Here is a 25701-nt window from a genome sequence, read left to right on the forward strand (position 1 = left end):
CCAGGTTACAGCGCTTTTCCAGTTTGCTTTTGAAGGTACCTGATACACATCGCTTTAAACGACCGCTCAGTAACTCGCAGCTTCACAAATTCTCGTTGACACTTATTTCCCCTTCCTCGGAGCAGTTCGTTCCTTCCGTTTGGCTCTTCCCGCGCGGGTGGCTTTGGAGCCCAGCGCTGCCGGCAGCTGCGGTTCCCGAGAGCCCAGGGCACCCGCAGCGGACGAAGCTCCGCGGAGCTGCCGCCCGTGTTTCACCCGGGCTACCTAACTTACCACGGTTCGGAGGGCTCGGCCCCGCGGCTGCTCCCGGCTCTGCTCCGCTCTCCAGCCGGGGCTGGCAGCGAGGGCGCGTCACGGCAGCCGCCGCTCCCTCCGAGCCCTACGGGCGGGGCACGGCTTCCATGGTTTCCAGATCTACGTATTCGCGCTTCCTTCTCGCCAGGTCGCTGCCCTGATCCTCCCCGAGGCCGCTGCCGCCCGCCGCCGCTGCGCCGCTGCCCGGGGCCGCGGCGGCGGGCGGCGCTTGCCCGTGGGGCGGCGAGCATGCGCGCAGGCGGGGCGCCGCCGCCGCTCCCGTCGGCCTGTGCCTGCCGCCGCCGCCGGGCGTCGGTGGCGGAGCGAGCCCGCCCCGGGCCACGCGCGCTGCCATGGTCAGCGAGGCGGGTGCCGAGCAGGGCGTCGCGGCTCCCCTCCCTTCTCCGGCCTCGCCCGCGGCGCTGGGTAACGGCGAGAGAAGCAAGAGGTAGGGGAGGGCGGGGGCGAGGCGGCCGGCGCGGCCTGGCCCGTCCCGCGGCTGCCCGGTGCCTGGCTGCGGGCCTGCGCCCGCCTCGGGCCGGCGGCGGCGGCGCCCGGGAGCGCCCGCGGCCCGCGCGGGCGTGTGGGCTCCGAGCTGACGGCCGCCTCCCGGGGCCTCCCTCCCTCGGCCTGGGCAGCCGGGCGGGGGTCGGCCGGCGCCGGGTGCGAGGCCCTCGGGAGGGCGTTCAGGCGTGGGGCCGCTCCGCGGGTGTGGGAGTGGAGGTTCAGACGCGCACCGGCGCCGGTAACGGCTTGGCTTCCACCTTGTCCGAGTAAGCGAAAACTGCCCGAGCCCCTCAGGTGGGTCTGGGTTGCGGTCGCTCCGAGCGGGTGCTATGGTCTCGAGTGGTGTTTGCGCTGTGCTTTTTCCTTTTTTTAGCTTGTAATAATATTTTTTTTAACGTAATTGGCTCTTGGATTTACGATATGTTACTTTCGTAGCAATGGATTCCACATTTTATACTTTGTGTTTCTGTGGTAGGTGTGTCGAGGTGGGCAGGGGGGAAGGTCTGTCTCAGTTCGTAACAGAAAGTGAGTCTGTGTATGTGGGATTAAGGAAACGAATGAACGAATTGGATCATTCTAGCTAGATTACAAAAATCCGCATGCTCACTGATGCAGGATGATTCAGAAAGTTTCTTAGTAAAGCGCTCTCAAATTATCTAGGTTTATCTTGTACCTCTTTACGGTGTGCTCCTACACATGTGGTAACAGAGAAGACATGGGGAAAATGAAACAGCGCTAAGCTGACTTCGGTGCTGTCTGTGTAGGATATCAGGCAACCCTGTCTGGTGTTTCCTCTGAGCTAACAAATGTTATGGCTCCAGTCATTGTGTCCAAGCAGCTGGTTTGCCATATCTGTGCTCTGAAGTTTTCCAGTGTTTCCTTAAGCTACTCTGAGCAGAGGAGATAATTCTTTAAAACATAATTATGTAGTGTAGTAAGGACAGGACCTTGCTTCCCTGATTCTTTTTTTTTTTTTGTGATGCCGTATAACCAAAATTCTGTTCCAGCACCCATCTTCTCTGTCCGCTTTAACTGTGGTTTCTTTGAATCCTCTGCAAGGCACACAAGTATCATTTTGTTGGTCTCTGCAGGCTGACTTGACTGATGCTTCCGCCAAGTGCAGAGTCTGTATCTTCCCTGAAGCGCATTTGTGTAGTGAGGAAATTGCAGGCATAGATCGTGATTCTTCACATGTGAACTTCCATTTCTAGTAAAGCCTATTGCTTTGTTATTGCACAGTGTGAAGGCTGCTCAGCACCAGGGAGGGGCAGGGCAGGGAATAGGTCTTCAGTAACTTCACTAGGACACGCTGGAGGCTTGATGTGCTCTTGAAACAGGGGAGGTGAGTTAACGGATTTTTCTACAAGACGATGATGAGGACCGTCTCGCATGTTGGCAGTGTAGTCAGCCTTGTTGTCTTTAAATAGGGGATGATAATATGACGTATTCTCAGAATACAGTAAATGCATGATGTTTTTCATAGCTTCAGAAATTCTGGGCAAAGTACAGCATTTCCTCAGAAGGAAAACAGCAGTGCCAGCTTGTTAAAACATGCAGCGTATTGGCAGGACTGGGTTGTGAGTGTATTTGCATGATTTCGAAACAGTTTAAGACAGTATTTCCTAGGCAGGCTGCTTCTCTCAGCATCCTGCTGCATAGTGTATTAAACGACTCCAAGCAGAGCAGAGATCATGTCATGGACAAAAAGGATTCTGAAGGATGGAACTAGGATTTGATGCTTAATTTGCTTTGGGGGGCATTTTTATAGAGGAAAAAAATGCTAATTTTATTATGACCATAAAATTCTACAGCTGTAAAAATGTGAAATGCACTTTTTTTTTCCTTTAGCCTGTAGTATGTGCCCACATTGGCTGAATATAGGAGCCTAGAGCAGTTTGACAACCTCCTGATTTTATGCAGCCTATTAGATATTCCCTGCTAAGTCAGTGACTTCCATGCATTGTCAGGTCTGTTTAGCAAGCTTACTTCAGGACTGCATTTGGTTTTTTTAATTTAAAATTCAATATATCCAATACCAATAAGAATTTAATCGAGAAAGAAATTAGTCATAGTAATTAAATGGTGAATGTGCTGGATGTGGCTGGAATGTAACCAGCGGTGTCCAGACCAATTTTAACACTTTTCTTGAAGCAAGGCTGAACATCCAGTTGCCTAGCATGTGGCTCTTGAAAACATATTTCTTAGATTTTAATTGCCTTGTTATTGCTTTATAATTATAGCCAGTTGATTTAAGCAATATTGCTTGTGTATTTTAATCACAACAATTTATTCTCAAATCAGAGGGAATATATGAACGAGGAGGTGGAGGAGTGTGCTGAAGATGAGGCGACTGAATCGGAAGAAGACCTTGAATTTGATGAAAGAATTGGATGCCTTTCCAAAGGTTCCTGAAAGCTATGTGGAGACTTCAGCGAGCGGAGGCACAGGTAGGCCTTACTGAGATGCTGACATGATTCATGTTGGCCGTTGGCTCAGTCTAGCATGCTCTGGGAATAGAACCTGCAACAGGAGGAAGACAGGCATCTGTGTTCATCTGAAAGTAGCCAAAATTGGTTTTGTGACTTCTTTTGTGGACTGGCAGAGCTCATCTCCTTCAAGTAAAGACCTAGTATCTTATCCAAATAGATGCATTCATCTCTCATCTCAAGGGATATTTTTGTGTAAAACTGGTGAGACTCAAACCAATGTAAAGGTTCACTGTGAAAACTTCTAACCAATTACAACTGGAAGTGCACTGTGCCAAGGCTGTAGTAAAACTTTCATTTGTTGTCTCACTAAGCTGTTTTCTCTGTGTCAGGTTTCTGGGCAAGACAGTGTCAGCATGAGCTGAAATGCAGGTTGGATTCAGCTCTATGCTTTCATAAAAGTGGAAAATCATTCTCCAGAGGTGTCTAAGAGCTGGCTAAGTTAAGCATCAGGATGAAGAGCAGCTTTCTAAAGCTTTTTGTCTTGAAGCTGTATTTGATTTTAAGAGTAAGGAAAGCCCTTTCAAGAACTAAACACTTTACTCCAGGGCATATGTGCTTGTAGTGTTCTTGAGCTCCTTGAGCTTCTCTCAAAAAGCTGTAGCTGTAAGAAGTACCTTTTGTATATGTATCTGAACAGAAAATTTTGCCTGTAAGTTGCGTTGGGTTAGAGTTAGCCTGATCTGGAAATAGTGACTTAATCTACTGGACTATGGGAATTGTTTTCAGATAAATAGGAAACTGTTAGCAGTTAGTTTGAAATGGAGGACAAAAATCTCTCTCATGTGTGATTATGTCTGGAACTCAGTTGAATAAAAAGTACAAGAAGCAATTGCAATCTACAGATAAGCCTTTGAAGTCATTACGCCACTTGTGTGGAAGTAAATATCACAAGGATCTGTATTACTTTGCTATGTTTCCTGAATTGCAATGTTAATAATTAAAAGATTATTGTATATAAAATAATCTGTAAGAGGTGATTAAATAACTCTTTGTTAATGTTAGTCCCAGTTCCTGAGAAAGCGAGTTGTTTTTATGTTGTAATTCTTAGAAAAAACAATAAATGCTTAAAAATTCCTTTTTTGTAGTATAGCACCATCCTTCGTGAGAACTTCGCTTTGGGGAAGGGTGCCTTAAGGTTTCTCAACACCAGAAGTTACTTTAGCATTCTTTGGTTTATCCCAGTAACCTCATAAATGACAATATAGGATTGTCTTACTCTATGCCGTTATAAAATTTTAATGTAGTATTCCCGTTTCATTCAGGATTCCAGTGCCAGGCTTACTTTCTGGTGTGAAAGACTCTATTCTCAGACTTTCAGTGCCTTAAAACCCATTGCAAAAGAAGTACCGGTCTCTCAAACAGGCTGACACTCTAGCTCTGGGGCTGGGAGAACCTTCGTAAAAGACGATCTGTCTTTGGAAATTCTATAGACTTTATTTTCCTGTTCAGATCCACAAATACCTTTGCTCAGAAATACCCAGAAAGCAGCTATGGCTCTAATTGTTTCCCTGTGTTTGGATAGACAGTATGGTTCCAGCTTTCCTATTGCATAGCTGGGGTGAGTCTCGCCTGCTGAGCTCCAAAAGGAAATTGATAGCCAGAATAATTAACTGACTGGTGCATCCACTTTCACAGTATGCATTCACATGAAGGTTTTCATATATATATGATCCTTACATAGCTTCAGCTGAAAGCTAGAACTTGAAATGTCACTGATCAGTGCAGCAGTCAGTGGTTTCTTTTCTGATCCTGTAGGACAGTGCCTTTATATCCCTGCTGCCACCTCTGGGCTCTAGGCCACTGTGTAGTGAGTTGAAGCCTATCAACAACGGGCTTGTTTTTTCTCAAGTTGCCCTTCACAGACTCCATAGAAATACTCCACAGAATGCAGATGGAAAACATACACTGTCAATAAGCTGTACAAATCACTACTGTGCTCCATAGCTGAAGTTTTTTCCACTTGACAAAAGTCCTGATTTAATAAAAGGGGCATAGCAGGTACTTTTCTGCATCTGTTTCTGACTATGTGCAGCAGGATAATCTTCCCTTTGCATTGTACAACTTTGCAGGTGTGATGAATAGGGTTCTTTGGAGATAAGTGAGGCACATATACCCTTAAAATATGCCAATTAGTTTTCTTCCTAAAAATAATTTCAAATCAGTTCTTCACTTATTTAGCTGTTGGTAGAATGGATAGCTAGGTACATGTTGGTTATCACCAGAGGGAGAAGTGTTTGAAATATTGGGGTGGGTGTCCTGACTGTGCAGCTATACACAAGTAATATAATCAGGGCACCTTTTTCTAACTGGACAGTGCATATAATGCATATTATTTCTCTTGTCTGCTAGCTTCTTGGCTCTAAAACTAGATATAAAAAACTTTGTTACATAACTTAGGTTGTAGACAAGTGGAGACTTGAAGGGACTTCAAGGTGCACATTCTCCTTCTTTCATGCTTGAGTTTAGGATTGAGTTTGCCTAGACCATCCCTGACAGTGATTTGTGGGCATTTTGTTTTATATGCAGAGCTGGATCTAGCCTGTTCTTAAATCTTCCATATAAGGATTTCAGAATCTCCTCATCATTCTAGTATTTGACTGTACTTAAATGTAAAAAGTTCTTTCTTGATGCAAAGGTAGGACTTGTTCTTTCCCCTTCCTACGTAAAAGCAAATATTGTAGAAATGAAAACATTTTTCTAAGAGCAGGTTATGGATTTATAAATTAAAGATACTAGTGTTGTACTGGTAATGCTGAGATTCTGGAATGTTAGAATTTTGTTCTGCTTATGTATCTGAATAATATGTCTCACAATCTAAACTACTTTTTTTTTTTTTCTTTTGACCACTCAGTTTCTCTGATAGCATTTACAACGATAGCTTTCCTGACTGTAATGGAGTTCATGGTGTATCGGGACACATGGATGAAATATGAATATGAAGTAGACAAGGATTTTACTAGGTAATACTTATTTATTATAATTCCTTTTAAAATTTAAGTTTTCTGCATTTCAGGACAGAATAAACTTAAAACATTCATGTGACTTGCGAGCAATTTATGATTGAAATTAAAAATGAAATACTAAAGGGACTTGATTTTTCTTCTGTTGATTCATTTGTTAGGTTTTTTTTTTTCCTGGAATCTATGAAGAAGAGAAATTGAGATTTCTGCAGCTAAGAAGTCAATATAGTGTAGGTTTGTTGGCGGAGTACCCTGAGGAATTATTTGCTAACAGTTCAGAGGACATTGTAATATGTAACTCCATATTGGCTATGTAAACCCACCACATTTGCATGATGCATACTTCTAGTTTATACAGTAGTATATTGCCATTATACTTTGTGCTGCTGGAGGTGAACCTTTAAGCTCATAACTTTGACTACATTATCTAGAGATTGCTACTGATCTTGTCTCCAGTTACGGCCTCCAAGATTGGCTGAAGATATATTTGCTGTTGGTTTCGTGTGCTTGTCTGGAGACTGCATTTGCCTTTCTTCCTGACGTGGTCGGGCACCCATGAGTCCATGCAAAGTTAATGGAGACTTTGTGCACTGAACACCTTTAAATATCATGCGTCTGGAACTGAAATAACTTTAAAAGCTGTTTCACTAGTTGCTGTGGTAACAAGCTAAAGCTATGTATATTAATTGGATGTTTTGTACGTCAGAAATACCAAAGGTTTCTGTAATGAAAAAATAAAAAAATATGAGAAATTTAATGGAGATGCATCAAAAACTCAAGTTAGAGTAAATCCATTCAGACAGATGGGAGTTTCACGTTTAGGTCTTTGCTAAAGTAGGCTATTTCCCTAGCAAAGCTATCACATGGGAAGGATAGTCTAGTGGTTAAGAGACTATTATGCGACTTGGGAGAAGTCCTGCTGCAGATTTTCCAGTTTGATTGTGGGTTAATAACTCAGCTTGCAGTTCTGTGACAATTGAAACCAATGGAAATTGGTATCACTTTAACTGTTTTTCTCCTGTCTGCTGACCGTGTCTGATCCCAGGTTGAGCCAATGTTGAATCCCTTGCTTACATGATTTGTTTATGTCGTCATCTAAGTTCCCAGAAGAAGCTCCCTGGAAGTGATAGGACTGTACGACTATAGTGAAGGGATTTATTCATTATAGTTTAAATGATTTATGTGAAACTAACACTAACCAGTAGGGAATACCCAGAATATTGGGGAATGCCACACAGTCAGACTTCTAGTGTGATGGAGTTTTTTGGGGTGTTGTTTATTGGGGTTTTTTTTGTTTGTTTGTTTTTTCTCCTGATGAGAGGAACTATGTTTTACCTCCCCTACATTATGGAAACATTCAGGATAAAGATCTTGACATACAAGGCATTTTGCTATTGTAGTATGGGAGCATTTTTGAGAAAAGAGCTTTTTCCAGAAGCATTGCTAGCAAAACCAGCAATCCTTATGGCATGGCAGCATTTTCTGGGAACTGGTTTTAGCAACTTCTCAGCCTGATCCTGAATGTTACTGTCCTGAGGAATTCTGATTAGGATTGGAAATACAATTGGAAATACAAGAGAAAACAGGAGGAAGGTGCTCAAATATTTACTCGGTTTTAGATTTTGTAACTCCCACATTGTCCTGATCCACTGCATTCTGTGAAATTTATTGCACTGTTGCAGTTGTGTGGCAAAAAAAATATGTGTAAAATATTGAAAACTGTATATTCTTAATAAGAGTCTGACAAACTCTTGGGCCAGTAATATTTCCAAAAAATCCATTAGGATTTTCATCGTAAAATTCAATAGGGAAATCTGATGCTTTTATCTCCTAAGTTATGAGTGGTCATCAGTACTTTAGTAACTAAAAGTCCGTCTTGGTTCACCCAAATTATAAACAGCTTAAGTTTATATTTACTGGTGTAAATTTCGTTATTTGACTGTGTTTCTGCAAGTAATCTGAGAATTTTAGTAATATATCTTTTGATACTTGTACACAATGTTACTTACTAGCTTTTTGCCTTTTTTTCTTTCCAGTAAATTAAGAATCAATATTGATATTACAGTTGCCATGAGGTGTCAATGTAAGTATTCCATCAGTGAATGTTTTAAAACACTTTTAAAGGGTCTTCAGAGTATGCATTTGCTTGCAATATAGTTGGATATTGTTCAAAATATTCAAGGAGTGAGATTTATTCTGGTCTTGATGGTACGTAGTGATCTTGATGGCATATAACTCACTGAAAGTATTGGTAGGAGATGTGAAGAAAAGTATTTATGCCACCTCATTCGTGACTTGCAGAACTTTGCTTTGTCTGTTGGCAAAAAAAGGATCTGTTGTTCCAGTCTCTCTCTAGCTGGAATATTCTAAAAGCTCATCGAGAGACACAACTCAGCAGCAGGAATTTATCACAACTTTTATTTATTTATGAACTTGGCCAATATTAACACGGTCTATTGTTTAACAATACTGGAACCATCAAGTAATTTCATCCTCCTGATAAACATATGGACGCCTGCCCATTTAAAGGCAATGCTTACTATTGTTTTGATGTCATTTAAGTAATGAACCATTATTTGTATGGACTAGTTTTGGTTGTCCTGGACTGAGAAAGAGGGAGAATACTACTACTACTACTACGAGGAATACAAGTAAATCTTCAAGACTCACTTTTTTGGCTAGGCTAAACCTTGAATTATTTGTATGGTACATCAGTACCAAACAATTTGTGTTTGTCTCACAAGTATTCATTTAAAAGTTCTCCCATCTTACTCTTAAAATTTATTTTAATCTTTTACAATTATTTTCCAGTTAGCGTAAAAAAATTTGAAAATTCTGATTTTAATTTTTTTTTTATTTGAGAAAAACCCCAAACTTTATCCTCTGTTTTGACTAGTTTTGGTTTGGATTCAGTGCTTTTGAAACAGGAAAAAATATTTATGCATAGCAGATCCTGTGGTTCATACAACATCTCTGAAGGTGTTATGTCAGTGAGAAAATACTGCAAATCTGAAAAGTTTGTTTCTGGTCACTGTGCATCGGTTGATGATACTCTGATATAATAGGTTGAAAAGTAGGATTCTGTGGTTTCCCCCTACCTCCCAAAAATCTGCTTCTTGCCAGATTTGTTTATCTTTTGGTTTGGACTTTGTTAACAAGGAACAGTAAACACTCAAAGTTTACCGCTGTACTGTGAAACTTCATTTCAACTTGAACTTTTTTTGTTTGTTTATGCTTATCTATATGACTCTTAATATTTTTCTCCCTGTTTAAAATAGATGTGGGGGCTGATGTTCTGGATTTAGCAGAAACAATGGTTGCTTCTGCAGATGGGCTAATCTATGAACCAGTAAGTTGATTCTTACCTTTTCATTTGAAAAGGAAATTGCTCTTTACTTGGTGTGGAGCACAGCTGGGCTGGCTTGCTTGCTTGTATGGTTTTTTCCCCACAATTGGGCTGCATAGAACCTCCCCAAGTATTGTCTGATCCTTGAGTGAGGTCTTCAGTGCTTACTCCAGGAATCTCCTAGGGAAAACGGCTAGCATTGGGACTTCTGCAGATTTGAATACAGCAGATTCCCAGATCAGTGCTTCTTAACAAGCTAGTGATTTCTACAGCTAGTTATTTTTACATGTGCAAATTCTAGGCATAAATGCTAACAGTATTTGATATGGAAGGAAAACTATTGGAGCTCTCATAAAAATAGAATTGATGTAACTGCTTTTTAACTAGAAGAATACTATGATTCTAAAAAGGGGTAGAAAGTCACCATGATATCCTTATAATATGGAATGGCATTAAAGATCATAAATTGGGTTAGTATCCTTTTAATTTCTGTATTGTGAACTGAAGGCTCTTTTGCTTGCATAATACAATAAGCTTTGAAGTGATTATGCTGTGCGAAAGTAATTTATCATTTACAGAAAACCTATTAGAGAATGTAACTTCCTGCTGTAATTATTGCATTCTCTAATAACTGAACCATATTCCAAATTATAAGAGTTTTGTCCAAATTCCTACTCGTGTGTGTGGGTGGGAGGAGATGGCTGAATGGAGGGACGTGCTTGGGAAGTAGAAGGAGCTTGTTTTTGTTTGTTCTCCTTGGAACATTTCCTCTTTTTGTCTGGACAGTCATCTCTGTGCTGCTGTAGCTGCTGCATGCTAGCAGTTGCCCCAGTGATTATAATCTTAGAAAGAGGAAACTTCCTGTACTTAACTCTTTTGGCCATAGCTCTGGGTAGGTTTAAGCATTAATTGCAATTGAATTTACTGTCTGGACTACATCAGTGTTAACACTACATAGATTTGAATTTGGTGCGCAGATGTTAGTGGTGATATTCTTGTGCAGATTGAAGTACAGCAGGTCTGGTAGCTTGTCTTAAAGAAGCACTTAATGTGTGATGACCCTAGAAATAAACAATCTGCACCTGGACACTTGTCTTTCAAAGATTGCTCCTCTGCTTGTTTCATTGCTGTTTGCATCAAAACCATGCATGTCAGTTATATCACTTAGAATTAAATTGCCACTCACTGCTTCTTCTTGCCCATGTTAGTCAAAGGCTACAAGGGCAGAGACTGCTGACTCGAGTTATGAGAGCTTTAGGAAAAGATGCTGAAGTTATGAACGCAAACAAGAGAATAATTCTTGTGGGGAAGGGACAGAAATTTCCATACTTGAACACTAAATGTATTATTTAAAGTGCAAAGTCCTTTCATAAACTCCAGTATGTGGTACCAAGTGTGAAGTTGATTATAACTCCCCACCCCTTCGCACACCCCAGTTCTTTTCAGGGTTTCATGAATGGGACTTCAGTGCTTCCTGCATGTTTTATTAGTTGTGTTATTTTTGTTTCAGGTAGTATTTGATCTCAGCCCACAACAGAAAGAATGGCAAAGGTAAAGCACTGAGATGCATGCCTATGGTTTGTATTATTTGTACTGGAAGTGACTTTGAGGTACACCAGAGTCACATGACAGAACTACATCTTGGGTCTAACAGCTCCTGCTTTTAAGAGTGCAAACCTGTAAAAAGATACTAATTTACTTTGCTTTTCTCATGATTTGAGATCTCTGTTATGGAAAAGAAATTGGCTTTGGACTTAGTTGTGGAATTGGGTCCTGCAGTTGCAAGCAGAGATGTATGGCCTCACCCAAATATGTTTCCAAAAAAATGCTTGGTAGCACAAGTTTTAATTATGGGTTCAGATGCATAACACAGATAGCTTGGTATCTAAATGTCAAAGCTGAACCATAGTAACAAAGTGGCATGTTCTTGCAAAGCCAAAGGAGTTTGAGTCTTTTGTATAACGACACGCTGTTATCATTTAAACTTGAATAGCTTGGTTACGTGTGATTGCTATACTGATAGTCTGATAACAGAATCTGAAGCTTATTTGGGATTCTGGCTGGTTTCAGTATTTTGGTTATACACTGCTGTGAATGCCAAAGCTTTAAGCTCTGTATAAAATATCATTCTCAAAGTTTAATGTAACACTTTAATACTGACATGAACCTTTCTAACTTCTCAATGTATAATCTGGAACTGAAGCTGATAATTAGTTGTGAAGTTACTTTTTGTTTTACTGTTGCATGCTTTCACACTTGTCTGTGTAATCTTTAGGATGCTGCAGCTAATTCAGAGTAGGCTACAGGAAGAACACTCTCTTCAAGATGTGATATTCAAAAGTGCTTTTAAAAGTGCTTCTACAGCACTGCCACCTCGGTAAGAAAAATTGGGATGTTGTGTCGTCATTCCCCCCACCCTATTTAATTAGACTTCACGTTTTATTGTGATTATGATTTTTTTTTTTCCCCCAGAAGATAAGGTTGTAAGAAAAGAAGACCTTACTGCTTTTTATTGCATTTTAAAATAGAATGCTTCATGCTTGCTTTGGAGAGCTGTTATTTTATGAAAACTTCTGGGGTTTCCAAACTGGAGCAGGTTTCCAGGTTTTATGTGTGTATTTATATGTATGTATGTGTACGTAATACAGACACACACATAAATATACACACATACCTTTTTAGTCCATTTTATCTGATGCTTCCTTCTTAATGTGAATTAATAATGCCAAAGCAATACTAAACAAGAAGTCTTTTTTTAAATGAAAGAATATTTTTCTGTCCAGCAACTTTTTTTAAAAGTCCTGCTATTAACTGTGACTTAATACTTTATGATTTTAAAAGAATCAACCTTTGAATAAAAATGTGTTTTGTTAGTAAAGGCCTTGGTTGAAGATAGCACTGTTAAAATTGTGTGGAGAAAACTTGCTGTTTATGCTTTATTCCAACTACCCACAAAATGCTGGGAGACTAATGCATAAAAGGCTTGGTCTGCCTGAATCTAGATGCTATGTGATATTTTCCCCTCCACTGTCTCCCCCCCCCCCCCCCCCCCCCCCCCGGGGAAAACACTTTCTACATAAAAGCTGAAATTCCTTTCTCTTTAAGAACAAACAAACAAACAAAAATACCCCACACAAGCCATAAACAAAGCAAACGCCAAACCTGCTGTATGCACTTTCCATGTTGTAATCTCCTTGTTTGAGGAATAAATGCATCTTTTTTTCCTAAGGCAAGGCTGAAGAGGGCTCAGAAAAATCTTTTTTCTCATTTAGTCGATGTCTTCAAATTCCTTAAGTCCTTCTGTGCCTCTGTGATACTTGTTAGTGCAGTATTTGAGATGGTAGTTATGCTTGAGATGTGTTTAAAAAATTGTATTTATTTTTTTTATTTCTCTCTAAGGAGCAGTTTTGGAAATATGTTCCAAGTTGTGGACATCCCAACAGGTGTGGGAAGAGGAAGGTTTCATAAAAAATAAATGTTGAAAGCTGTTCTTGCTACATTGTTGTTACTGTGACTAATATATTTTGTTCTGTTCATTGTAGCATTAAAAATTTTCCAACAAACCACTTTTGGTAGAAGTAATTGGGAAAAAAAAAAAAAAAAATGCCCAGGGCAGCAAGATATACTTACGGTCTTATGTTTTCTGTTCATGTGTTCAGGTATCGTAAGTTAGTTTTGTAGGCCAGATCTCTGAATACAAGTACGAACGAAAGCTTATTGGTTTTATCAGACTGACCTTTATTAGTTTCTTTTCCTTCCACGATCCCTGCTATAATTCCAGAAGAATACAATAAGGAGAGGTAGATGATAATGCTGTATCTTTATGCTAGGAAAAAGAAACCTAACTGTACTGCTGTTATTTCTGTTAGACAGTGAATCTTCTAAAGTACTCTTTATGTTGTTTTTGTTTAAACAGGGAAGATAATTCATTACAGTCTCCAGATGCATGCAGAATTCATGGTCATCTCTATGTCAATAAAGTGGCAGGGAATTTTCACATAACTGTGGGCAAGTATGTTCTGTTCAATTCCTGAAAATAAAAAAAAATTAATTGATTTCTGCATTACGTACAGTGCATGCATGTATATGTATGTGTATGCTTTTACACTTTTGAGTTAATGACTTTTATTAACCTTCCCCTGTACATGCTTGGTATTATGTTCCATGTGGTATCTTTTCTTGCACAGTTAAAAACAAATTTCTTCATAAGTTACTAAAACAATGCAGTGCAGTGCATTGTTGTATGCAGTGTAGTGGTTATGAATTCCAGTGTCTTACAGGATGAAAACTCTTGAAAATAAGTCCTCTGTAAGAGTGTGATGTGGAGTGGACTGCTTGTACTTGCCTCCATTCTTTGGGCGTGTCCAAACTTCTCCTTTGTATTAGTACAGTTCACTAACATGGATGAAGTGTAGATATGTGCCATTTCCATGCTGAGATAATGTCGTTATAGAACCATAGTTAGGGAGCTAAATGCCAGTTCATCTTGATTTGCAGAGAGACTTTCTGACGCGCTTTGGCAATGGTATTAGCTTATATACGCCGCATACAAACTTGTGTTAACTTCTCTCTGTGCTCTCCAGCTCTGCTGTCCTCACTTATCTTCCTTCCACCTTTGTCACCAGAGATCTTGGCATGCAATCTGTACTCTAATTTATCCATATGTAATTCCAGCTGCTGTCTTTGTGTGGGTACTTCTCCAAATGCCACATCTGTCTGGTCTTGTACCACCTCTCTGATTTGCCCCTAGATGTCCAACTTCCTAAGCCCTTTTCAGAGCTGATCATTTCAGCCTTTCATCTGTACTGCTATCGTTTCTCTCTTCCTGTCTCTAGTTTTGCACCCCTGAATAATTTTGCTTTCCTTTGCTTCCTTTAGCTCATCATTACATTTGTAATTCTGTGAAGCTGTGCTTTCTCTGCTTGTAGGTGGTTTTTTTATGGCTTTTTTTACTGGCTGCCTTTGTACCTTATTGCTGGGTTATTTATTGTAGTCCTATCTTGACTGATCTCATTGCATTTCTCCACCTTCTATTTGTCCAAAACTTACATGCATTTGGTAATGATTTAACTTAAGCAAAGTAGGGAAGTTTCCTGCATTATTGGCTGGACTGGTAGGGATGAAGTGTGGCTGAGAGACTGTTTTGCTTTTCAGATAGAGTTGCACTTTTTTCTCCCTCTTCACACTGCTACCAGCCTCTGCTTTGTATTTTCTTTGCAGGTCTACAAACAAATGTCCAGACCTGAAGTTGCTTAGTCAGGGAGTAAATACAGAGCATAGTTAACTTGCTCAGTCATAGAAAAAGTACAGTAAAGTTTTCGTTAGTCACTTGAGCAGTCCTGCAGCTTTTCATGTGGTAGGCCTTGGTGGCTCTTCTAGTAGCCTAGTGACTTGGTGTGTTTTTGACATTTCTAAAAATGCAAGACACTAATTTTGTGTAAGAGGGTTTTCATGAGTCTTATGTTGCTGTACCTTGTAATTCAGGCTGTCTGTACTCAGCAGTAATAAAAATGTATTTATTTATTTATTTTAATATACACATGACTTTTATATATATATAAAAAAGTTTGTAAAACATATATTTAAACATGGATATGTTATATGCACATATTTTTTTATATATGTAAAGTATTTATTGCAATAGAGGAGGAGAGGTAATTTTTCTACATAGTTCTGCTTAGGAAAACTGTGTGTTTTGTGTGGATTCATTAAACAAATTTTTCATGAAACATATCTTGCTTTCTTTAGGGCAATTCCACACCCTCGAGGCCATGCACACTTGGCAGCCCTTGTAAGCCACGAGTGTAAGTTCTTTATATCATCTCCGCGCGAATGAACATCATTTTGTTCAGTCTCCTAATTCATATGTTAGCATAGGTTGCTGTTGTAAAGATGTTCTAGCTGGGCAATTGCATTGTAGAAGAAAGTGAAGAATATTCTTTGCAATGTTATGACTCAGTAGTGACTTACTTTCATACATTTAACACTATTAGTATTATCTTTAGGTGTCTTCTACAGTAATGATAACACAAGAATCTGGGATGTATTTTGGTGTAACACAAGATACCATACAAAATTACTGTATTTCAGTCCAAACTACATATTTCCTGCAAAATCTGTTTTTATGAAGTTAAAAATTTCTGACCTTTGTCCTTAGAAACTTCATTTTTAGGTTATGAGTCTAGATACTGAATGTGTGTTGCTACTGTACTTAATGTGAGGCAAGGGTAGACTTACTGTGAAAAATGAACTTGGTATTGGTTAAACCTCCAAATGTCTGCCCATGAATTTATGTCAGCTCAAGTGTATAATATTATAGAGCTCAAATACCTTTGCAAAACTAGGCAATGTAGTAACTTGTAGTTGCCTTATGCTTTCTCTGTACACTTAATTTATGAAATTTTAGTCTTTTTAATACCATTACATACAGAACCTGAACTGTAGGATAACTTCAGTATTTGGCCAGCTGGAAATTTCCTGTCATGAAATTTTAACTCTTCAGCTCCAGGGTTGATTCAGATAGAGTTATAATTTGGTTTAGAAGTTCTTTTCTAGAGAAATTGAATTTCTTTGTTAAATATTTTGGATTTGAGTTTTGTTTGAAACATGTACGTAGATGTATTGATATAGTCACAGGCACAAATCCAATGAAATGTACATCAGAGTTTGAAATATTCTAACTAATGCATTTTCCAGTGTGAGAAATGGGTGCATCTTTTTCTCTGAGAAGAGTACAGAATCTCATAGTGTAAAAATGTTGTTTCATTCCTTTGTATTGTCTTTCAGCCTATAACTTCTCTCACAGAATAGATCATTTGTCATTTGGAGAGCTTATTCCAGGAATTATTAATCCTTTGGATGGAACAGAAAAAATAGCATCAGATCGTAAGTGTTGTGTGTTTAAAAAAGCATCTTGTCTTCTATATTTTTCCAATAATTACATTTAAAATATTATCATGTTTCATGAACGTTGTGATTTACAAACAGCATGTCCCACTAAATGTGGTAGCAAGCAATGCACTGTTCAGGTACCTACATGGCATCTTAAATGGATGATTTCTTTTTAATATTGGTTATCACTGTACTTTGCTGTTTTGCTGGAGTTGATTTGCAGTTTCTTCCAGATTTGTGTTATGTTGAAGTTACAGTATGTCTGAACATATGGCAAAGAATTTTGCAGCAGTGTGCTACAGTGGAGATTCATAGATCTGATTGTTGTTGTAACTGGGAAAAATAAGTCTGATTTGGTTTAAAAAAAAAATAGCATCTGGAGTCTTGGATTCTATTCCTGTATTTGGTTTGTCACTTCCGCATTGTATTTTGTGAGGCTACTACAGGAAAGGTTTGTGTATCGCTTTGTTTCCTCATGTATAAGTAAAGGAGTATAGTAACCTACTTTACAGAGCTGCCTGTGCCTCATCCTCTGGCTTGCATTCCCCATGGGAGTGATCCCCAGAACCTTCTAAAGCTGCTGTTGTGTCAAAGTCAGTCAGTCTGTTAGCAGTTCCAGCCAGAATAGTTTTGTGTAGTTGAAACAAATTGCTTCAGTCTGTCAGTGTTTGTTCTCTTAGGGAATTGCACGAAGACAGAGCAATCATAAATGCATAAGCACGCTGATTGCTTTAGAAGAATTCTCTAGAAGTCTGTCTGATCAAGAGGAAGAACTGTAACCAATTTAGAGGGCTTCCAGCATTGTATAGACAATTCAGTGGCTAAAATCTGTTCAAACCACTGTCAAGATGTATATATCATGCAAAATGTGACTGACTTCTAGTGTTGTGGAAAACACTATCTATGCATTTCATTTGAAGCTTTGAGTGGCGTGACCTTAATGAATCTTTTCGTTACATGGGTAAAATGTAAATTCCTCTGAGTACAAATGTGATATAGGCCCTGCCCATGGAAACTAACTTTGTTCATGCAGATGGTGCTGAAGTAGTCTTGGCAGTGCTGGGACTCCATGAAGAATGTCCCTAGTGTAAATGGCTTAGCTGATTGACTATTTTAAATATTATTTGATTTATTTGTGAATGTCTTAAATGGTCTTTGACTGTGTACTTAGTTCAACAGTGAGATTTATTTTCTTCTAGACAACCAGATGTTCCAGTATTTTATCACAGTTGTGCCAACCAAACTCCATACGCATAAAATTTCAGCAGAAACTCATCAATTTTCAGTGACAGAAAGGGTAAGTAGAAGTAAGAGAAAAACATGCAGGGAAAAATCTAACAGTGATTGTTGTTAACAAAAGCTCAAATGTGGAAACGAAGACTTAGTTGTACTGTGGTTTTGAAAACTCCTCTAGCGTGAAGAGACTCTTTGTAGAATGTTCCAGTGCACTAGATTTATCTGTGAGTAATGTAATAGTGATGGTAAAATATATATGCTTGGTGATACATGCTAACATCTTGCATTAGTGTTTTGCATCCGTAGATCTGGAGTCTGATATTAGAATTAATGATAGATACCCAGTCATTTCCACTTCACTGGATGCTAATAGTGGTGGTGGTGGAGAAATCCTGTAAGTTTTTGGTGTGTAATCTTGTGTGTAGCTTTACAAATATTTAATCCACCATTAGCTTTTTATCCATGTGGGAAGCAAATCAAAAAACGCAGCCCACTTGAATGTCATTAACTTGGTTGTGGAGTGTAAGAAATGGAAGCAATGGAAGTTTGTATGAAAAACTGATCACACAGAAAGCATCTCTGTCTTTCAGCTGTCTTGTTTAACCTTTGTTGAACCACCAACTTTGATTACTCTCCAGACTAGAGAGCTTCCACTTCTGGGCTTGGAGAGGCTTTTAATTCTGAATCCATAAAGAAAGTAGTTATTGCAGCATAGTACATGGGCAAATCATAAGGTATTAATTTTAAAGACTGCTGTAAATAAGAAAAAGGCCTTATGTGTACCAGTTATGTGTCTCATTTCCAGATACTGAACTCTGTTTTGGTCTTTTATTCAAAAGCCAAAGAAAAAAAAAATCTTTGCGAAAAGTTTAATTTAAAAATGACAGGTAAAGTGAGAGGTAAGAAGGAAGCCTTGGGTTGAAAGGAGATTCAGAGATTAGAATGGCAGTTCACTGTAATACAGTTTGTGGTGTTCTCCAAGGGAGAAAAATATTTATTTTCTCACAATTCCATGCTGCTTCTGAAAAATACATAGCATGGGGAAGTAGGATAGAGGTGATGTCTTGGGGTTCAACTTGGGACATGCAGACCACTGAAGGGAAAGATTCGCTCTAAAACTCATGAAAGTTGGAGTAAAGAGAGGAATGAAGAGGAATTTCATAATGCAACGTACTCCCATCTCTTGCTGGTGTAGCAATCTGCTTCATGTTTTCTCTGCACAATCTCTGCAACAACTAAGGCACTCCTTAAACTTCTGGACATCAGTTGACTACTTATATTACTCCTTATTGCTTTTTTTTCATCTTGTATTAAATTTTTCTCTCCTGCTATAAAGATAGTTTCTGTCAGTTAACTGTGCAGTCTTAGTTAGCTCTTTGATTTTTTTAAATTTTTTTTTTTTTTTTGTGAGGATGTATTTTTCATGAAAGTTGCAACATGGTCACAGGTTGCTTAGGAGAAAAGCTTGTGAATAGTGGAGGCTTGCTCTCACTGTCTCAGTAGGTAGCCCTGTTGCCTGTAAAGCTTGTTCGTGTTTATATTTGGAAACCAAATACCCCAGCAGATGAGCTGAGAAAGGCTATTAAGAACAGTTAATGTTGAACAACTTAGTGCATTTATTTTATAAGAGTAGGCACGTATGCAGACCTGGAAAAAGGTGGTCAGCTAGCCATGGCTAAAACTTGAATACAGTGAGATTTAATTGACAGTGTGAACAGACTGGGAAGGAGAGTTTGAAAGGTGTGGGCAGAATCATCTCCACTATTGTTGATGTTTGAGGTATTGTGTTTATCTATGTTAAAAAGATTTAATTCTAGCACGGCTTTGCTGATCTGAGATATCTGATGCAGGGTTACTTATTTGCAGCAGGTTTTAGCAACCAAGAGTTAAATCTTCTGCAGCAGTAGAAGCTAGAAGCAGACCAAAATGGTTTGTGGAAAAAGAATTATGTATATTTTGAGGGTGGAGTTTTGGGTGTTCCGTTTAACTTCATATTCTTTTTTCACCATTTGACCTCAATAGACCAATAAGGCTTAGGGAAACAATAGAGGAAAAACAAACAAAAAAAAAAGTTTTGTCCCTTGCCAATGGCAAGGTTCTGTTTAAATACCTTCAGTCTTCTGTTCTTTCTTAGTATGCCTGATCATCCATCCTCTAATGCGGAATGTTGTCATGCTCTTGAAATATAGAAAGCATTCTGTACTGCGTTGGGGAGTTTATTTTTTTTAACCATTGCAAAGTTTCCATAACTTGGTATCATAACTGATACATTATTTTGGCATCCTTTTTACTTCAGTTTGGTAGCAAAGGAAGCAATATGGTTTATGTCAACGTTAGCTGATTGGAGAAGTTGCCTAGTCTGTATTTTCCAAAGTGGTATTCAGCTTTTTATTTTGTACTGTATTCTGCATATTTTTTGAGCGCAGACTGTTAAATCTACAGGTGAAATGGAACTGTGATATATTACTTTTCTGTTCAGTCTTACTTGTCTGTCTTCTATACTCTTATTAGCCTAGATAGACTGAGTTTGTCTTCAGTCAGTTATGTTCTTTTCTGCTGCCCTTGTGTATTTTCAGTCAGACTTACCTGGCAGTGCATTTATCAACACCTTTCACTAACAACAAAATGATAGCAAACTTTTGAAAGAAACTTAAGACTGTGGTGAGGCTTTTTCTCCTGAAACCTTTTTTAAAAAGTAGAGATTTATAGCAGCCTCACTCTTGTCTTTGGGGTCTTTTGATTTAAGAATTTGGGCAAATGAGAAGAAACTGTAGAAGTTCTTGGATTAGGACTAAGGCATCTGATCTGTTTAGAGTAGTCATGGTGACTTAGTTATTATTTTTATCGAGGTATATTTCTTGCCATGTGACTGTTATCTGAAATGACCTGACTGACAAAAATTTTGAAAAGAGGCTTGATACTGGTATTCAGTTTCCAGACCCCAGAAATTTTGATCTTTTTCCTTTTTATTTTTTTTCCCATCAAAGTAATGGATTATGGCATATGTGCAAGTATGCACTAAGGCAAAAAAAAATGGCATTGATCTAATTTAATTTAAGCTTCTGAATTTCCATTATGGTATACTCTAGTTTAGGGTCTTCCCTGATACTTTTAAGAACCAGGAATTAAATCCTCTGTGGCATGTGAACCTAGAGATATGCTCCAAGGAAGAAGAAGGATGCAGCTTAATGAGTCTTAGATGCAGTATGGGAAAACTGCCATAGCTAAGGCTGTTCAGCAACTTAAATGTCTCCTGAAGGTCTCATCCCGATTTAAGTAATTAGTAGTAACGCATAAAGCAGGAGTTGGGGCACTGTGTTATACCAGTGCACTCACTTGAGTTCACGGGCTAGACCAAGATGGTGGCACTTATCCTTATAGGTACCAAAAGCAACCTAGTTATAAACACCCTTGTTTAAAGGACCATGTAAGCAAATCTTGAGAGTATAGTGCCAGAGCCTGATAGTGAACATTGATATGCAGTACAGAAGACCAGTGACCAGGAAAGTAAATTGTAATTTAATGGTGTTTGACTATTAGAAGGTACTGGCCAAAGTTATCTTGATGTTCCCTGGTCTTCTGTTGATTGCTAAATCTGACCAAGTAGCTCTTTGTCATCACATCTATTAAGATTGTTTTCCCTGTGACTAACCAGAAGTGACTAACTTGTGTTTCTCTCTCTTCTTTCAGGAAAGAATAATTAACCATGCAGCTGGCAGCCATGGAGTGTCAGGAATATTCATGAAATATGATATCAGTTCACTTATGGTGACGGTGACAGAAGAACACATGCCTTTTTGGCAGTTCTTAGTGAGGCTTTGTGGCATTATTGGGGGAATTTTTTCAACTACAGGTAACTATCAGTGCTTTCCCTCTTAAGTTCTACCAGAAATTATTTTTGGTTGTGGTGATTATATTATGGTTAAGTTACAGGGGAGTCCTGAACCTCTAGCAGGTTTTAAGACGAAGTGCCTGTTTGTGTGCACTGAAATGTGCAATGGAAGCTACTCATTTTTGGTGTCCCAGTATGCCATTTCTGCTGTTCTGAGGGCCTGTTGTTTCCTTTTTGGTAACTACAGCATAGTTTATTTACTTCTGGAAGAGCAAAGAGATAGATATATATATAGATATAGAGAGAGATATATATACACAGACACATACATACACATGCTGACTTCTGATATACTGTGTATTTCCTATAGTTGGGATCCAGTGCTAAATCAGTGCCAAAAGTTGAGAAAAATTACCATCTGAAGTAATTGGGAAGATTTTCCTTGTGTAGCTTGTTAATGTACTGCAAGATTTGCTCCCTCAAAGAAAATAAACTAAGTTGAAAAGACACAATCCACTTATTAGTGAAGACATAATAGAGTATCTTGATGTTGTGGTTTAACCCGACTTGATTACAAGTTATGTCTTTTCTTGGCTTTCACTTGAAGAGAGTATAGTAAAGAGACTTCGAACTAAGAGCTCTCTTTCAAAGTAGATATTTCTGTCCCACAGAATGTATTTTCACCCATGAAAGTCAGGCAGAGGGAATTACATTTGCTTGGATAGCTTTGGTTTTGCTTTTATTGAGGCATTTCAGAATGTTAGAATTCCCCCCGCCCTTGGTGTTTCCTTTTTTATGTTAATTTCTCAGTGTTTTACATACTGGTTTACTGCACTGTATCCTGTTTAAGTATCATGTAGAGTTTTGTTGTAATACTTCTGTAAATACTACAGTTTTACTACTTGTGACAATTTAAATCTTGTTTGATATTGCAGGAATTTTACATGGCTTTGGAAGATTTGTAGCAGAAGTTATTTTTTGCCGTTTCAGACTGGGCTCTTATAGGTCCACATCGGTAAGAAAAATTTTCTCTGAGTATTAAATAAGTGGAACAGCTGTCTGGGGAAGGATGATAAGGACAACTTTGGGACTTGGTCCCAGCAGAATTTAAGACACTTGCAATAAACCCTCCCTTTGACATGCATATGAGCAAAGATTCAATAGCTTTTAAAAAATAGTTGGAAAACCTAACATGTAAGGAAGCAAGGTATTTTATAAGAAGCTGAATTAATGAAACCGAGTCTTAGAGATTTCTTTGCTACATTCCCTCCATTGTCCTTACTGTACTCTTTTTATTTTCGTATTGCTCCAAGAATTACTTGTTTTCTCGGGCCTCATCTGTCTCCTTCACATATTCTTTTGCTTGGCCTGCTGACCAAAGAAGAGACACCGCATGCTACAGGCATTCAGTGTTGCTACTGACTAGCCTGCAGGCTGCTCCCAAGCAGTGTGAAAGAGCTGAGCAGTCTACCTTTCCTTTCACCTGGGCATCAGTAGGATTGCTCCTCTAGCAACTACTTGATTTTGTTTTGTTTTTGTCATTTAAGCCTCTAGGTAGCCTTTAAGACTTCTGCCTTTCCCTCAAATTTGGTTGAAGTTTGCCAGCTGGCAAGGTTACCTGAGGGGTGGGGAGAGGAGGAAAGATGGGCAGGTTTGTATAATTTTTGTTTGGGAGACCAGGCAAAAGGCATATAAGAAATGCCCAAGAATAAAGAAGTGTGTGTTTTGGGGGAGCGTGGGGAGATTCTGTTTCTGGGCAAGCCATTAATAACACTTTGGTTTTGTTTGACTAGGTCCCACTTCCTGATGGCCACACAAGCAACCACTTACCTCTAATTACAGACAATAGTACGCATTAGCCTCCTGAGAAAACTTTCTTCCTGCCTGATACAGAAGACATTTTTTATAATAAAGAAAACATTGTGCAATATGCTGAGACAGTGCTGAAGGGCAGCAAAAAATGAAGCCTTTACAAAAAAAAACCCCAACAAAACAATTTGTGTAATTTTTTTGTCTAAATGCGCATGGAGTCATAGAAGGTTATGAGACCAGTGAGGTGGACCATCTTCTGGAGATTAGAGGAGCGTTGCTGCCAATACAGTATTCATGGTCGAGCTGAGCATCTTTGTGATGGCTGCCATTGACCACTGAAGCATCTTCGTGATCTTGGTTCTGTGCCTGGGAAGGCTAGCAGACTCCAAGGAGAAAAGAGTACAAGTGGGATGCGTGGAAGGGCCGGGCAGCAGGCAAAGAGGGACGGTAATAGAGCTGGGGTTTCTCTTAGGTGTACGAACTGGGGTTTGGGTTTTCTTGTTCTTTTGTAGTGGTGGGGCCGGGGCCTAAGATGCTATTAGAGGTGGGGAGCAATCCTAGAAAATCCTGAAGAAGAGGGAGAGGAGAGAGAACTCAGGGAGTAAGGTGGAGCCCAAGCCATAATGTTGGTCATAGCCGCTGCCTTTCTGTAGTCCCACCATTCCTTAGTGGAAGAAACATAATGCAGAGCAGAGGAGTTCCCCTGTGTTTTCACACAGCTGCTGTACCAACAGTGAGAATATTGCTTCTGGTGTTGATTTGGAAGTGCCCAAGGACTCTGAGAATGGGCTCCAGTGTGCACAGTTGTTTGACTTTGAATAAAAAGCCTTTTAAATAAGGTGTTTGGCTGTAGTTTTGATAAAAGGCAAGAGTCCCTAGTGAAAGATCAGGAGATCTTTGTACACCTCTTTCTTGGCAAAGAAATTACTTTGATGGAACCTTCATTGTACCCCTGCTGCTAGTACGTAAGCCATGGTGTGTAAATCCTGGAGATGGGGAGGAAAAAGAGCAGGAAGCTGCCTTGCTTTGGTTCAGCTAAATACTGCATAAATGTGGAATTCAGGGCAGAGGAGGTCTGCTAGCCCAGGCAGGGAGCGGTATAGTTGGTAGTAGGTGACTTCAGGGAATCTGAATCATTTTGCTGCAGACAGGTGATGATGAGGGATCTGCAGAATTAATCCTTATTGTTCGTGAAGGTTTTGTAAAATAAATGAAGAGAGCAATATCGGTTTTATATTGTAAATATGCTACTGAGAATGAATGTTATTAATGCAGATGGTGCTTTGAGAAACTAAATATCCTCTTACTGCTGAACTACTGGCATAGACCTGTGGTTAAACAGTTACTCCACCAGGGTAAAAAAATCAATAATATGATTCCTTCTCAGCAAAACTGATTTAATAATATATTAGGAGATGATGCTGACCCTGGCCTTACTCACCATGGAATGAATATTTTAATTGAGAGGACTAATTATGGAAAATAAAAATCTTTGTGATGTTGTCAGATTTTGCTGACTTCTGTTAATGTACTTTACAGGACACTTGGATCTTGGTGATGAGCACAGTGTAAATAATGTAGCTGATTTGCTATGCAAAGCAAAGGGCTTTCTAAACTGAGAAATTATATGAAATAGTAAATAAAATGTGGGAAATGAGGAAAGACCCTTGTTCAGTTTGACTGTTGAGAAAGACAGAAGTTGAAGGAAGCTGGGTCCTTGGGGTTGGCAGCCAGGTTTGGGGTTTTCTCTTTTGTGTTTTTTTTAAACACTGATGAAAAATCCAGCAACTTGAGAAGCTCTTGTCCTTGGTGAGCAAGAAAATCAAAAGCTATAAAGTTTTGGTTCCCACTTCTCTTTGGCATTTGCCTCTGAGGTTTCTTCCCTACTTCTGCTTGGACTGGTTCTGCTTTGGGCTTTATCGTAACACTTGTTTCTTACCTACCTGGAACAGACTGTACTGGTGGGAGATAATGATCTCAGTTGACTTTCTGTACCAGAACTTAAATGATATTTTCTATTCTCACATAAAAGAGCCAAGTGGCTTGGTGTGTCTTAAATCCTTGTGTGGCGTCTTCGTGTTGTTCTGTCTGGAACAAAGCTTGTGTGACATCTGGTTGCTAATGGAAGAAAAGGTGGGATCGACTTCCACATGTGAGATGCTGCATTGTGGAGTGAGTACAGGATCAGCTGAACCTGCTGTTGGCTTTCTCCCCACAGAGGGTTTGGTTGTTGCAGCTAGTACCACTTACCCATGTACCACACGTTGTCATTAGCTTAACCAGCAAGGATGGTTAACATGCAAGGATGTTCCAGAGGAAAGAGTAGTTTATTGC

At 39.4% G+C, this 25701-nt stretch overlaps 1 protein-coding gene across 4 annotated transcripts; it reads left to right on the top strand.

Annotated features, from left to right (window-relative positions):
• The first annotated feature begins 544 nt into the window (after positions 1-544).
• ERGIC2 (ERGIC and golgi 2) lies at positions 545-25425 on the top strand. 4 transcript variants are annotated; one of them, XM_069801857.1, is made up of 15 exons: positions 545-742; positions 2041-2143; positions 3103-3248; positions 6142-6250; positions 8287-8333; positions 9529-9599; positions 11107-11147; positions 11872-11973; positions 13513-13608; positions 15345-15400; positions 16383-16481; positions 17687-17784; positions 21414-21576; positions 22491-22570; positions 23349-25425. In XM_069801857.1, exons 3-15 carry the CDS (start codon positions 3143-3145, stop codon positions 23412-23414), a joined length of 1134 nt encoding a protein of 377 aa, XP_069657958.1. In that variant the 5' UTR covers positions 545-742; positions 2041-2143; positions 3103-3142; the 3' UTR covers positions 23415-25425. The 4 variants fall into 4 exon arrangements, with proteins under 4 accessions (XP_069657958.1, XP_069657957.1, XP_069657956.1 ...); XM_069801856.1 differs by lacking the exon at positions 2041-2143 and adding an exon at positions 2650-2768 and having other exon boundaries at positions 546-742; XM_069801855.1 differs by lacking the exon at positions 2041-2143 and having other exon boundaries at positions 546-742.
• The last annotated feature ends 276 nt before the right edge of the window (positions 25426-25701 follow it).

This window comes from Haliaeetus albicilla, chromosome 14 (genome assembly GCF_947461875.1).
Source record: "Haliaeetus albicilla chromosome 14, bHalAlb1.1, whole genome shotgun sequence".
In the NCBI taxonomy this organism is placed as follows: domain Eukaryota; kingdom Metazoa; phylum Chordata; class Aves; order Accipitriformes; family Accipitridae; genus Haliaeetus; species Haliaeetus albicilla.